Source organism: Triticum dicoccoides, chromosome 3B (assembly GCF_002162155.2).
Source record: "Triticum dicoccoides isolate Atlit2015 ecotype Zavitan chromosome 3B, WEW_v2.0, whole genome shotgun sequence".
NCBI classification, from domain to species: Eukaryota; Viridiplantae; Streptophyta; class Magnoliopsida; order Poales; family Poaceae; genus Triticum; species Triticum dicoccoides.
Window position 1 is genome coordinate 414,308,587 of NC_041385.1, and position 16,101 is coordinate 414,324,687.

The 16,101-nt window shown below is 48.0% G+C and overlaps 1 protein-coding gene across 2 annotated transcripts in view; it reads right to left on the reverse strand.

The window, feature by feature from the left end:
• Nucleotides 1-662: 662 nt before the first annotated feature.
• Nucleotides 663-16,101, reverse strand: part of LOC119276261 (uncharacterized protein YNL011C-like) — a 37,587-nt gene continuing 22,148 nt past the window's right edge. Inside the window, exons 11-14 of one of the 2 annotated variants that reach the window (XM_037557291.1) lie at nt 12,802-12,927; nt 12,530-12,622; nt 2,990-3,420; nt 1,742-2,904 (exon numbers count right to left, since the gene is read on the reverse strand). In XM_037557291.1, the coding sequence (XP_037413188.1) occupies nt 3,373-3,420; nt 12,530-12,622; nt 12,802-12,927 (267 nt within the window). In that variant the 3' untranslated portion in view covers nt 1,742-2,904; nt 2,990-3,372. Of the gene's footprint in view, nt 1,393-1,741; nt 2,905-2,989; nt 3,421-12,529; nt 12,623-12,801; nt 12,928-16,101 lie in introns of those variants that run through there. The other variant, XM_037557290.1, reaches the window with a different exon arrangement.

Below are 16,101 nucleotides of genomic sequence, written 5' to 3' on the forward strand. Positions count from 1 at the left end.
ATAATTAACAAAATGCAAAAATGTTCATGTATTCAAAAAGGACTGCAAATCCAGAAAAAAAGTTCACAAATTTGAAAAAAGTTCACAAAAATGAAAAGGTTTGTGATATTGAAATTTGTTACGATTTGAAAAAAGTCCATGAATTTGAAAAAAAATGAAATTTGAAAACAAAACATATAATAATGAAAAACAGTACAAAAACCTGGCAAAAACAAAGATAAAACCGGCCAAAAGCCTCTGGAAGCTTTACAAAACCAGAGGGAACCACAGGTTACAGCAATACAGCGCCAAATAGGGTATCGCAGATTATACACCTTAGTGGATGGGATGCAGACCAGCGGCCCAGACTCCGTGCGCACCGAGTGTCGTGCACAAGAATGATTATTCGGATAACTGACTGTTTTATGTCCTTACTTCCTTTTATACGGTGGCAACGGCTATTAACCCAGTTCCATGTATATATGCTCGTGCATTTATCCACTTTGCATGTGCTAGTCTCTTTCTTTTTTCATGCAAGCTTCTCCCAACATGGAATGCTTGTCACATGCCACAAAAAGGCCACGTGGTTAAAATGCCAAGTACCCCCTCTGTCCCATAATATAAGAACGTTTTTGACACTAGTGTAGTGTCAAAAGCGTTCTTATATTATGGGACGAAAGGAGTAGATCATAAACGACATGCTCAATTAAACAATTTTAGATACAACACAAAGATACAAGCCACCAGGACAGTTATATACTTCCTCCGTCCTAAAATAAGTCACTCGACTTTGTACTAACCTTAGTACAAAGTTAGTAAAAAGTTGAGTCACTTAATTTGGGACGGAGGGAGTAGTACCTAGCTATAACTTAATTAGATACAAATGCACTGAGACTGCCATAAGTGTCACATATTTAGATGTTTTAATCAGCTTGCCCTATTGGCTTTCCCACAGTGTCACATATTTAGATGTTTTAATCAGCTTGCCCTATTGGCTTTCCCACAGTAGTGCCACATAGGAAGTAGAACTGGCAACCGAAGCAGGCACTGGAATCGTCTGGAAGCATCACTATTCACCAGAACTGAAATGAATGACGGTTCTTTCGAGAGGGAGACTAGAACCTACTCTTATGCATTTTAGGTTTTCCTTTCAACCGTGTCATTTTGGTGCAAACCTGCAGCACTATCTGAAGTAGGACCACTAACATGATAAGAATAGGACTGGCATACTATGTACCTGAAAGTGCATCCTTCAGAGATTCAGCATACAGACGTCACGTTTTCAGTTAGAGGGTCAGGTTCCGCAAGGCGTGCATCCATGTGCTCGGATATCAGACCGGTCAGAGCTTGGATTAAAGACTGTGGATCAAAAATGACACCCACCTTCGTGTCGCGTACAGATTTCACGGTTAACTGCAACATACGTACATCGAAACGACTGATGTTAGTAAAAGCATAGTGACTACAGAAGCTTGTGACTAATGCCATACAGGTCAAGGATCCAAGACAAAGCAGCAAGTAGAGAATTAGGCATCAACATCAGTCATGATTACGGTAAGGTCTAAGGGGACTATTACATCAGTCAAGTTTGTAATGTTGTGATTCTAAAGTAAGCTTGTTTAACCAGGTTTATCTAAAAAAGCTGCAACAGGAAACAGTGTAAAATCTGCATCAATTACCATCATTTAAGCAACAATGAACTTATAATCTGATCTAGATTCTGTTTTACATAATGGGGATGAAGATCTATAGGTGCAACTGGATTGTGCGATGAAAATCCCAAGCAGCATGGAAACAAATTAAAAACTAGTGTACCAACAGGTTCCAAAGTGGGTTCATATGCCCATCGGTTCATCCATGCACTTATCCAGGTCAGCAGTCAAAGAAGACAAGCTTTAAGGAATATAAGAGCATCTACAGCCGGACTGGGCAAATCCGGCCCCCTATACACCCGCGGCCGCGGCCGCGGACAGCGCCCGCCAGCCCCTCATATGGGCTGCCGCATATCCACATACCTCAAATGCGGAGCCTCAAATCCATGCAATCCATGCACGTCAATCATACGATACAAATTGTCCGAATTCAACAGTCCAAAACAAAGCAAAGCAAGTCATAGTTCAACACATGCCAAAATGAAATCAATGTCTGAGCGTGACGGATGCCTCGCTTGTTGGCCGGATCACTCGCCGGACGCCAACCATGCCGCCTGCTCCGAGGCCATCCTTGCGTCCTGCTCCGCCTGCATCCTTGCCGCATGCTCCGTTATTGCCGCAGCCATCCTCGCCGCCTCGTACTCCCTAGGCTCGTTGAACTTCTGCTCCACAAGCAACTTCTTTGCATGCTCATCCAAGAGGGTTTCGTCCGCCAACATGATCTTCGCATCCTCCGCGTCCCATGCGAGTTGCAACCTCTCCTTCTCAACCTCAATCTCTCCAAATGTCTTGACCTTCTCGAGCTCCCATTTGATCGCCGCCTCTTGCTTCTCCAACTCGATCTTCTCCCTCTCAATTTCCAGCTTCTTCTCCGTCCTCTTCCGGTCCCCATCCATCTTCTCCTTTTGCGCATCCAACATGAGCTTGTACCTCTGCTCTTTCTTGTTCTCCCTCGCTGAAAAAATGCCCGCCCATGTGGAGGACATTTTTGTAGCCGCGGCATCACGGGAGGCCCTTGCCTTCTCCCACTTGTTTCCCATGACTTGTCGCTTATCCTTGGCACGGTGGCTCTCCCATTCTCGACGACAATATCGTCCTCTTCATCGGCCAACCCAATAGATTGATGGGAGCTTGAGCCATCATTCCTCTTCTTGCCGGCCTTGAGATCGGCCACAAGTTGTGTCCTTCTTGGCACTCCTTTCAATATGATCCAACAATGGCTAAAAGCAAACGGCTTCTCCGTTTCATGATACAAAGTGGCCGCCACCAGCGTCTATCAAACAACATATGTATGAGCACGAGAATGCAAACACAAGAAGCATATACAAATGATGACGAAATGAAGCAATTGAGCTTACGTGAGTTGCCACTCCCATCCCACTTTGAGGGCGTTTGGTCACTTGTGAGTAGTAGCTGACGTACTGTTCACTTCCCCTTGAATGATCCCCCATCGATGTTGGAGAGATGCCATATTGCGGTTGGTCACGATAGGATGCGGCTCCACATATTCCTTTTGTTCGTGATACTCCATCCAAATCTTCTCCCAATACTTGTTCCCCTTTTGCTCGCTGCCGCAAATTGGATCCATCGTTGTGGCCAACCAATCTTTGACCAACAAGATGTCCTCAAAAGTTGAGAATGCCGGACCTCTTGCCTTCGCCATCTTTCCCTTCGTCTTGCTCGGATTGGGATCGGATATTGTCCCAACTTCAAATGAGGTGCCCCCCAATTCATACTCCATTTAGGTCGGACCTTGATTGTCATTGGTCATGTCCGACAGGAACACCTCCTAAATGATCATGGTTTGCAAGCATTCATCATGGCTGAAATGAACTAGTGGTCTATGCAAAACACTGAACATGCCATATGCAAAGTTAATTGGACAAGAGCAACAAAAACATACCGACTCTTGTTGTGTCATTCCGTCAAACAGGTTGTGGGCAGCCCGAGAGCCGCCAGTGCCCGTGCTCATCCGTGCCCGAACGAGCTGCGATGAGTGATTACGTCCACCGCCGACATCTACGTGGGCAAAAAGCTCTCCAGAATGCCCCAACTAGCTATCGGATCCTCCTCTGTCCCAACGTGGTCCGACGACGCAATCCACGTTGGCGGACGAATGGATGGGGTGCGGGGTTCCGGGCGGGGGCGACGGCTGCTCGTCCATGTCCGCATCTCCCTGCGCCACCGCCGCCACTTCCCTCTCTCGCTGCAGGCGACGCCGCATCTTCCGGGTGATGATCTCCGGCTTGCACGACAAAGCCAAGGACGGGACGCCGACAGACAAGGCGAACGCAGTCTCTGTCACGGCGCTCTGGGACGGGCTGGACGACATCTCAGGCGGTGGATTGGGACCGGCGGTGAGGATGGGGAGCAAGGATGGCGGACGGCGAGGGCTCGGGCACGGGAAATATAGGAGGGAGGCAGGAGGAAGAGGAAGGGTTTGGTGCAAATTATGGTGGGGTACGGCTGTCGGGTCTGACGTGGCGAACGCGCCCGAGCGCCCCCATATTGTTGGAGATATGCCCTAGAGGCAATCATGTATGATGATATTTCCTATATGTTTATGAATAAAGATAGTCCTTGGACATTATCAATGATGTGTATCAGCAAGTACATGACTTGTTTGTGGGACTATGCATTGTATGATAATTGTCCTAAAAGGTCCCTAGTCGAAAGGGCTGTGTGGATGTGCAACCGACTAGACTAGCATATGACACGGTCGATGGCTTGGTCTCACTAGCCATGAAGCATTGGATGCTAACCGGATAATATGCGCTCGGAAGGATCTGGTCGGATCCGATGTCGGATCCGAGTCGAGATAAGGTCCGAGTTGGACAGACCGAACTATGAGATGCAGCGATATGTCATCTGTGAGTCTCTAGTACAACATACGTTCTATGTCCTAAGACCTGAGCTGGCGCATGTACTCGGGATGGTGACAGACCTGCTTTGGGCCGACCAAACGCTACTCCGTAACTGGGTAGTTACAAAGGTAGGTTTCAGGCTTGTCCAGACCCATGCTGCGAGACATGGTCGAGCAAGATGGGATTTGCCCCTCCGGTTAGGAGAGATATACTCTGGGCCCCTCGTGTGATCCGACCAAGATAAGCATGGCCATGCGACAAGGATTATGAGATAATACGGATAGTGGTCAGCATCACTGGAACGAGAAAGAGGTCGGGCTACCACAAGGATGACAGACTCGCCTTGAGCCCGACAACATATATCGCGTGGCAAAAGGAACAGAAGTATGATGTACAGGTTCACCTAACCAGTTTCATGGTCTGCTTGGTGTTCGGCATGCCTTGCTAGAGGCCGCTACCAACCGTGCAGTTCGGAGGTGATCCGAACTGCGACCAAGCCGACTTGAACCTAAGGGGTCGCGCGCTTAAGGGAAGGAACCTACAAGGTCGGATCCGAGGACACTGGTCGGATGTGATCCGAGTTGTATTCGGATTGTGGCCGAGTAGACTTGTGGGCTTTAGGGTCTGTGCGAGGCCCAAGTGTTGAGCCTGCGACGGACGCCTATATAAAGTGGAGGTGCGGCACACTCATGCGGTTGATCGCTTCGGCATCGCAACTAGGGTTTGCATGTGTTGCGAATAGCCACCTCCACTCGCCACTGGTTGTGTGATCGGACCTAGCAGTCCGCCGCACGACGTTCCCCCTGCACGTGCGGATACCGTTAGAGGCGGTGCACTTGCACCGCTCCGACGAACCTGTACGAGGGATCCGACGACCGGGTGTTCGAGGGAGATCGGACAAGGAGGAGACAAACCACACGGACGCGCTGCCCCAACTCTTCTTCCGCTGCACGGCACTGCGCATCTAGTGGTAATGATCTGCGATCCATTCCCGTAGCATGTTCCTGGTTGTTATGCGCGTAGGAAATTCTTAATTTGCAGTCGCCGCACCCTACCGTAGAACTCAACAGTGGTATCAGAGCCTCTGCTATAGGATTTGGATTCAGATTGTATGCATATTAGATATGTTGAGGCAGCTGATGAGATCTGTTGTCCTTGATGAGATCGGCTATGTGCACGGTTGATGAGATCAATTGCACATGGGGATTGAAGAGGCTATGTTTTCTGATGATCGGAGTCGATAAGGTCGTGACACAACCTACCCCTACCGGTCGGTATCCGCCATCGGGGTTAATAGTGAAACGTGAACCCGAATCGGACTCGCGATGATCGATAAGATCGGTCAGATCAGAAAATTCGGCGTGATCAGAGTTCAGATGTGATCTGTGATTTCCGAAAACGTCGGGCGCTGCCCGCACCCGCGAGGGGTGCTGCCCTTTCAAACCCCGCCGGCTAACCGGCTAGCGGGACCGCCGTGTGCGTAGCGCCTTGTATTTCGTACACGATCACTCAAACCGGTAGAATACGATTCTGTGCATAACTTTATTTTGCAGGGTTTTATGTGAATAGTATGGCTCATGTGTATGTGATGCATGTGTGTAATTTAGACATGGCCTGCGTGCCATGTTTGTCAGCCGGCAGGAGCCAAAGTGTTGTCATTATAATGTATAACGACCTGCGTGTCGACTTGTGACTCTATGTAAAATTCATTACTAGTAGTAGTAGTTGGATAATAGAGATCAGGTTGGTGGCTTGGCGTCCCGGCGTGACAAACAAGATGAAGTTCCTAGATGGTCATCGGAGTCGGAGCCGACCTGGAAGAACGTCCATGAAGGAGCCATACTATTTCACAATATGTGTTTATTTGTGATTGTTATGCTTCTTTGTTTCTATGCATGTTAGAATGGTAGAAAGATCCCTCATGAATATCAAGCGAATTGACATCCCCGATGTTGCACCTTTGCACGTCAAGTACGTCTAGTAGTGGGCTCATAAAATTGGGGTGCTGCTGGGTGTCCTTGAACTGAAGGGTTCGTGTCGGACACGGACATGCATTGCATCAGGTTAACTTGACAAGGCTATCAAAACGGTTTTGGGCCTTGTGGCAGAGAAGGTTGGGGGCCGGGGTATGAGATACCTTCCCGACTGACAGGAGTCGTATAGAGATACGATTAGCAAGGAGTTGCTTACCGGATAGGCATGTTGTCTAGCAGTGATGTTAAAGCTCACTAGTCGCATGTGCTAGTCGGATCCTGAATCACTGAGAGTTTGCGGAGGGATGCCAACTTCAGTGGGGGTATTTATATTTAAGGCCTGAATTGCTCTACATAAACACATTGCTTAGTGATTGCATATTTCTGTTGTAGATCAATGGCACCACCTGTTCAACCCAACTTTGCATTGAAATCAATTCTGGAAAAGGATAAACTGAATGGAACAAACTTTATCACCTGGTATAGAAATCTGAGAATTGTTCTCAAGCACGATAAAAAGGAACATGTTCTAGAGGATCCACTTCCAGAGGAACCTGCCAATAATGCTAATGCCACAACTAAGAATGCTTACCAGAAACTCGTTGATGAATCAACGAAGATCAGTTGTCTGATACTGGCTTGTATGGAGCCCGATTTGCAACAGCATTTCGTAAAAGTTGAGGCTTACGATATGATCGAGAGTCTCAAGAGCATGTTTCAGATACAAGCTAGGACCGAAAGGTTCAACGTCTGGCGATCCTTGATGGATTGCAAGCTGAAGGAAGGTGATCCACTGAGCCCACATGTGATCAAGATGATCGGATATGTGCAAGCTTTGGATCGTTTGGGCTTCCCGCTCTTGGATGAGCTGGCGACTGATGTTGTTCTGGGTTCTCTTCCGCCCAGCTATGGGACATTCATATCGAACTATCATATGCATGGCATGGATAAGAAGCTCACTGAATTGCATGGGATGCTCAAAGTGGCAGAGCAGGATATTAAGGAAGGCACGCATCAAGTGTTGATGGTGCAGAAATCGGCTAAGTTCAAGAAGAGTTGGTCCAAGAAAAAGGCTAAGGCAAATGGCACGGAGACGGTAACCTCCGCCGCTGCGCCGAAGTCTGGACCGGACTCGAAGACCTTTTGCTATCATTGCAAGGAAACTGGTCACTGGAAGAGGAACTGCAGCAAGTGGCTTGCAGAGCATGGCAAGAAGGCCGGAAATGCTTCTTCGGGCAAAGGTACACTTGTTGCATATGTTATAGACATTTACCTTGCTGACATACCTAGTAGCTCTTGGGTATTTGATACCGGATCGGTTGTTCATATTTGCAACTCGATGCAGGGGCTGGTAAGAACTAGGCGTGTGGCACAAGGGGAGATTGACATCAGGGTCGGCAACAAAGCAAGAGTTGCTGCGTTGGAGGTCGGCATGATGCAGCTCCAGCTTCCTTCCGGATTCATTATGGAATTGAATAATTGTTATTACATTCCCGCACTTAGTCGGAACATTATTTCTGCCTCATGTTTTATGAGTCAAGGTTATGAATTCAATTTAAAGGACAATGGTTGTTCAATATATTTGAGTGGTATGTTCCACGGCTATGCACCCATTGTTGATGGGCTATTTATATTGAATCTAGAACAAAAACCGGTCTATAACGTGAATGTCAAGAGGCATAAGCCTAATGAGATAAATCCGACATACTTCTGGCATTGCCGGCTTGGACACATTAGTCTGAAACGCATGAAGAAGCTCCATGATGATGGGCTCCTAACTTCGTCCGACTTCGGGTCGTTCGAGACATGTGAATCATGCTTGCTCGGCAAGATGACTAAGTCTCCTTTCGCAAAGAGTTGCGAGAGGGCGTCCGAGCTGTTGGAGCTTATACACAGTGATGTGTGTGGTCCAATGAGCACAACTGCCAGAGGTGGCTATCAGTACTTCGTGACTTTTACCGACGACTTGAGTAGATAAGGATATATCTATTTGATGAGGCACAAGTTGGAAACTTTTGAAAAGTTCAAAGAGTTTCAAAACGAGGTTGAGATCAGCTTGGCAAGACTATAAAGCTTCTGCGATCAGATCGTGGAGGTGAGTACATGAGCCAGGAGTTTGATGATCATCTGAAAAGCCGAGGTATAGTACCTCAACTCACACCTCCGGGTACGCCACAGAGAAACGGCGTGTCGGAATGGAGGAATAGGACCTTGTTGGACATGGTCCGGTCAATGATGAGCAAATCGGATTTACCCTTGTCATTCTGGGGATACGCTCTAGAAACTGCAGCTTTCGCACTTAACAGGGTACCATCAAAATCTGTAGACAAGACACCACATGAGATGTGGACCGGGAAGAGTCCCAGTTTGTCTTTTCTAAAGATTTGGGGTTGTGAAGCATTTGTCAAGCGACTTATGTCAGACAAGCTTACACCCAAGTCGGATAAATGCATATTCATGGGATATCCGAGGGAAACCTTGGGATATAGCTTCTACAACCGGGAGGAGAACAAAGTATTTGTTGCTCGAAACGGGGTTTTCCTTGAGAAAGAGTTTCTCAGTCGGGAGGCCAGTGGGAGGACGGTTCGACTCGAAGAAATTCGAGGACCACTCGGGGACGGCTCGGCTGGTGATAGATCATACCGGAGTCAGTCAGGGAACCCGTAGTGGAAGCGGCACCGGAACCACGGAGGTCGGAAAGATTGCGCAGAGTGTGCAATGTATTGTTGCTAGAAAGCGACGAGCCGGCCACATATGCGGAAGCAATGGTGAGCCCAGATTCCGAGGCATGGCTGGAGGCCATGTGATCCGAGTTAAAGTCCATGGATGAGAATCAAGTCTGGGACTTGGTTGATCCGCCACCTGGCGTAACTGCCATTGGTTGCAAATGGGTCTTTAAGAAGAAAACCGATGTGGATGGAAATGTTCAGATCCACAAGGCTCGGCTTGTCGCTAAAGGTTATGGACAAGTTCAAGGAATTGACTACGACGAGACTTACTCGCCGGTAGCGATGCTGAAATCGGTGAGGATCGTACTAGCTATAGCTGCATATTTTGATTACGAGATATGGCAGATGGATGTCAAAACGGCTTTCCTTCACGGAAATTTAACCGAGGACGTGTATATGATACAGCCCGAGGGTTTTGTCGATCCGACTAGCACTAGTAAGGTATGCAAGCTCAAGAGATCCATTTATGGCTTGAGGCAAGCATCTCGGAGTTGGAACATTCGTTTTGATGAGGCCGTCACTGGTCTCGGTTTCATCAAAAGCAAAGAGGACTCTTGTTTATACAAGAAGTTAAGTGGGAGCTCGATAGTGTTTTTGATCTTGTATGTGAAGGACATAATACTGATCGGGAACGATATTTCGATGCTGAACTCGGTCAAGGAGTCATTGAATGGCAAGTTTTCGATGAAAGACCTTGGTGACGCAGTGTATATTTTAGGCATTAAGATCTATAGAGATAGATCGAGGAGGCTGCTCGGCTTAAGCCAGAGCACGTACATAGATAAAGTGTTGAAGCGGTTCAACATGAGTGAGGCGAAGAAAGGGTTCTTGCCACTCTCACATGGTATAAGGCTAAGCGAGACTCAGAGTCCTTCGACATCTGATGAGCGAAGCAGGATGAGTAGGATTCTGTATGCCTCGGCAATCGGATCCATCATGTATGCCATGATATGTACAAGGCCTGATGTTGCTTTTGCAATAAGCCTAACAAGCAGATACCAGGCCAACCCAGGTGAGAGTCACTGGGCAGCGGTAAAGACTATTTTGAATTAACTGAAAAGGACTAAATAGATGTTCCTAGTTTATGGAGGTGAGGAAGAGCTCATCGTAAGGGGTTACGCCGATGCTAGTTTCCAAACCGACAGAGATGATTGTCGATCGCAGTCCGGATTTGTGTACGCCCTGAACGGAGGGGCAGTGCACTGGATGAGTTCCAAGCAGGATACGGTGGCCGATTCTACCACAGAAGCCGAATACATTGCGGCTTGTGAAGCTGCAAAGGAAGGTGTTTGGATCCGGCATTTTCTGGATGATCTTGGTATTTTCCCAGCCTCGGTGAAACCGTTCGACCTTTATTGTGATAATTCTGGTGCCATCGCACAAGCCAAGGAGCCGAGGAATCACCACAAGGTCAGACACATAGATCGGAAATATCACCTGATACGAAAGATCGTAAAGAATGGTGATGTAGAATTATGCAAGATTCACACGGATGCAAATGTTGCAGATCCGTTGACTAAGCCGCTCCCACAACCCAAGCATGAGGGGCACGTTAGAGCTATGGGCATTCGATGTCTATTTGATTGACTCTAGTGCAAGTGGGAGACTGTTGGAGATATGCCCTAGAGGCATATCATGTATGATGATATTTCCTATATGTTTATGAATAAAGATAGTCTTTGGACATTATCAATGATGTGTATCAGCAAGTACGTGACTTGTTTGTGGGACTATGCATTGTATGATGACTGTCCTAAAAGGTCCCTAGTCGAAAGGGCTGTGTGGACGCGCAGCCGACTAGACTAGCATATGACACGGTCGATGGCTTGGTCTCACTAGCCATGAAGCATTGGATGCTAACCGGATAATATGCACTTGGAAGGATCTGGTCGGATTCGACATAGTCGGATCCGAGTCGAGATAAGGTCCGAGTCAGACAGACCCAACTATGAGACGCAGCGATATGTCATTTGTGAGTCTCTAGTACAACATACGTTCTATGTCCTAAGACCTGAGCTGGCGCATGTACTCGGGATGGTGACAGACCTGCTTTGGGCCGACCAAACGCTACTCCGTAACTGGGTAGTTACAAAGGTAGGTTTCAGGCTTGTCCAGACCCATGCTGCGAGACATGGTCGAGCAAGATGGGATTTGCCCCTCCGATTAGGAGAGATATACTCTGGGGCCCTCGTGTGGTCCGACCAGGATAAGCATGGCCATGCGACAAGGATTATGAGATAATCCGGATAGTGGTCGGCATCACTGGAACGAGAAAGAGGTCGGGCTACCACAAGGATGACAGACTCGCCTTGAGCCCGACAACATATATCGTGTGGCAAAGAGAACAGAAGTATGATGTATAGGTTCGCCTAACCAGCTTCATGGTCTGCTTGGTGTTCGGCATGCCTTGCTAGAGGCCGCTACCAACCGTGCAGTTTGGAGGTGATCCGAACTGCGACCAAACTGACTTGAACCTAAGGGGTCGCGCGCTTAAGGGAAGGAACCTACGAGGTCGAATTCGAGGACACTGGTCGGATGTGATCCGAGCTGTATTCGGATTGTGGCCGAGTAGACTTGTGGGCTTTAGGGTTTGTGCGAGGCCCAAGTGTTGAGCCCGCGACGGACGCCTATATAAAGTGGAGGTGCGGCACACTCATGCGGTTGATCGCTTCGGCACCGCGACTAGGGTTTGCATGTGTTGCGAATAGCCACCTCCACTCGCCATCGGTTGTGTGATCGGACCTAGCAGTCCGTCGCACGACGTTCCTCCTGCACGCGCGGATACTGTTAGAGGCTGTGCACTTGCTCGCTCCGGCGAACCTGTACGAGGGATCCGACGACCGGGTGTTCGAGGAAGATCGGACAATGAGGAGACGAACCATACGGACGCGCTGCCCCAACTCTTCTTCCGCTGCACGGCACTGCGCGTCTAGTGGTAACGATCTGTGATCCATTCCCGTAGCATGTTCCTGGTTGTTCTGCGTGTAGGAAATTCTTAATTTGCAGTCGACGCACCCTACCGTAGAACTCAACACATATCCGCCCCATATTTGGGTTGGATCTGAGGGGTGTCGGTCAGCCCGGGTATTTGAGGCTTGTTTAAGGAGCCCATCTGGATCGCATTTTTGTGACCGGTCACTGACCGGGCCATCCGCCTGGGCGTTTGAGGCGGGTTTGGGCGCCCGGCTGTAGGTGCTCTAACTAGTTGGTGCCTTCATTCACAAGGTTGTTAATTTAGAATGCAAATAGGGAAGAAATCCTACTTAACACGGTAATTCTGTAAAAAAATATCAATAAGCACCATTGATAGCCAATAGAATAGAACTACATACCACATGAAAAATTCTTTTAGATGCCAAATGTTCAACATCTAAAGGAATTTGGCCTCCTTCAGGAACCAATATGGCATTAACATAGTCTTTGGGCTGCACATAACAATAAAAAAATTATGCAGGGAAATATTATCCACTATAGCATTAAGAATTAATATCCACATTCAGAACAGAATGCTTGCATGCTCAATAACTACGTATCAAATAGCATTACGCTCAATTACAATCGTCATACGATGAATTATTTTTAAAAGCATTGTCACCAAACTTACATGATACTTTAGACTTTTGTCAGGATCACCATATGTCCGATTTAGAGAATCCGTAATTGCAGTCACAAAGCCAGAAGCAGACAGCCCAATAGTTTCTCTATCATGTGATCCATTTAAAAGAAGTACCTTCAATTTGAAAATATTTTGGTGAGAGCAATAATAAGAGCTAGAAACACAATGGACTGCAAGAAATTAAAAAGACATAAAAAGAGCAAAAATCCACCAGTTCATCACTTCTCCCTTAGCCGCCACACACAACGATTCACCCCGAGCTGCCATATGCAGAGCCACGGGTACGTCTCTCCGTCGACTTAACATGGTATCAGATGCCGGCGACAGCGGGACCTGAGGAGACGCCAATGTTTTTAAGGCGGTAAGGCGAGGCAAGGCGCTGGGGGGCGCCTCACGGCCTAAGCGCTAAGGCATAAGACAAGGCAGACGCCTTAGAGAGTTCTAAGCAGCAAAATAGAGTAGAATTTGGTAGCAGCTAGGCATACACACCTTGCAGTTGCTGCTGGTTGTGAGATAGTGAGCAGAGCACTAAGCAAAGGAGCATAGTTGGCTAGCTGCATAGCATAGAAGGCACAAGCAGAGGAGCATAGCTGGACAACTAGCATGCTACATAACATAACAGAGAAGAGGAGGAGATCTGCCGGAGAGGAGGGGGAAGATCTGCCTGAAAGGAGGAAAGGAGGGGGGAAGCTGCCGGAGAGGACTGAGGAAGAGGGGGAGAAGCTCACGTCAAAGGTGGGGGTGGGAGAAAACTGGAACTAGTTCGATCTCTCTCCCCCTACTCGTAACTGTTGGCGCCCAGAACTCTGGTTCCCGCCCATAATCTGTTTCCCGCCTGAAGCCCCAGCCTTGCCTGAGGCGTCCTGATTAGCTGCTGCGCGAGAGGAAGGAGAAGTGCTGAAGTGATGTGCTGCTGCTGATTTGCTTCTACTGCTACTGATTGAAAGGGAAGAGGAGGAAGCACTGAGGCTGCTGCTGGAACTACTGCGGACGCGTTGCTGCTGCTGTGTGTAGCTGGTCAAGAAAATGAGTGAACCAAAAGGCCTTGCTGAGTCTGTCGAGAAGCCCACTCTGTTCCTCACAGGCTCGAACTTTGGGACCATCGTTCCTCGACAGGAAGCGGCTCAGAAGATCTGAGTTGTCGCCCACGGACATCAAGCCTGAGGTGGCTACCAGTTATCTGAGCTGGGCTCGGAGGGCATTGCTGGTTGTGGAGCAGAAGGAGCTTGATGGGCACTACTTGTTGGGTACTGTTGAAGAACCAGTAGACAAGACTAGTGCGAAGGGAAAGAGGTGGAAGGTCATCAACTCTATGCTTATTGGGTGGTCGTTGAACTCGATGGTGCCCTCCGTTGGACGCTCTCATACGGAAGACTCTGTCCACCCAGTACTCTGGCAAGGGCAATGCCATGCTCATTGCTCAGATTGATGGGAAGATCAGTGATATCATATGTGGCAGAGCTGCAGGCTTTGTAAGCAGACCAGGATAACTGCGATCCTCTGGAACTCTATGATGTGGCTTGCATCGAGTCAGGACACAAGTGGATGGCACGCAGGCGTGTGGTGGAACTTTTGGAGGGGCTCAAAGGTTGCTTTGATGTCAGGAAGGCATCCCTGCTGCACCAAACTCTCTTGCCTACTATTGATGAGGCTATTGCAGCGATGACTAAAGAGGAGGCACGGCTATCTCTTGAGCAAGCAAACTTGGAGTTGTGCCGGCTTCAGCATTTGGAGTCACTAAGCGCACCTGGGGAAGTAGGTCACCTAAAGTGGGGACTGTCCAACTCGTGGCAGAGGCAGGGAATATAACAGAGGGGGGAGTAGCAGAGGCAGGACTGCTAGAGGCGGAGGTGGATACTCGGGGAACTCAAGGGATCAGACTATTATGGGCAGAGGTGGATACTCAGGAAACTCAGGGGTCAGAGGGCACACATGGCAGTTGAAGAGGACAATGGGCCTATGGAGACTTTGCTCACTGGGCCTCCACTAATGAAGGTAATGCTGAAAAGGCATCTCTTGCTACTAGTGAGAATGATTCAAAATGGGTTCTAGACTCTGGAGCATCTAAGCATGTTGCGGATAAATTCTATGTGTTTTGAGTCTTACAATAAGCATCCTCCTGCTCACAAGGGCACTACACAAATTGCCGATGGTACAAAATAGCCCGGTCGTAGGGGTTGGTGCAGTAAAGTGCACTTCAACCATCTCCTTATCCTCGGTTTTACGTGTGTCAGCTTTTCCTGTCTATTTGGTCTCTTTGAGGGCTCTGATTGATCAAATAGACTGGTGTGTGACTCTAGACAAGTTCGGTTGTTTGATTCAGGAGAGCCAGATGAGCCAGACGGCTGAGATTGGCACCAGGCATAGGGGGCTCTGGTATGTGGACCAGGGGGTGCAGCTTGGTGTGTGTTGCGACCATGGAGGACAAGGAGAAGCGGACGATGATCCATTATTGTAGGATGGGACATGTATCTTTGATAAGATGAGTAGAATATTTCCAGATGTTATGTGTAGAATAGGCAAGGCAAGTTGACATGTGACACTTGCGAATATGCTAAACACACAAGATTTACGCTTATTCATTCGGATGTCTGATGTCGATGAATGGAATGAAATATTTTGTTACCTTTATCAACTGTTATGACTTGGATTTATTTGATATGTCACAAGGATGAGGTGCTTAGCTGTTTTTAGAACTTCCACGCCGATGTGAAGAATCAGTTTCACGTGCAGGTGATCAAGATTGAATATGGCACGGAGTATGTGAACAACACCTTTGGGGGCTTCTTGTCTGACCAAGGTATTCTTCATGAAACATGTCCTGATACCGCCTCCCCAAAACGGTGTGGCAGAGCGAAAGAATCTTCATGTTTTGTAAGTAGCTCGCTCGCTCATGTACACGATGACTGTGCCCAAGTTCTTGTGGAGTGAAGGAGTCATGCCACCCACATACTTGATCAACCGAACACCTTCCAGGATACTAGGTATGAAATCCCCAAGTGAGTTGTTGTTTGGAAAAGATAAGTTTGTCGTCCCTCCTAAAGTTATTTGGCAGTACTTGTTTTGTTCGGGATGATAGACCATCTGTTGGGAAATTGGGCCCACAGGCAATGAAATGTGTTTTTATGGGTTATTCCTCTAGTCAGCAGGGGTATAAGTGTTGGAGTCCCTCTGGGAAACGCATGTTTGTAAGTATGGATGTCACCTTCAAGAAGTCTGAGCCATTCTATGGTGAGCCGACTGATCAGTCTGTTGTTTGCAGAGCTTACCACTTAGACTCTGTGAAAG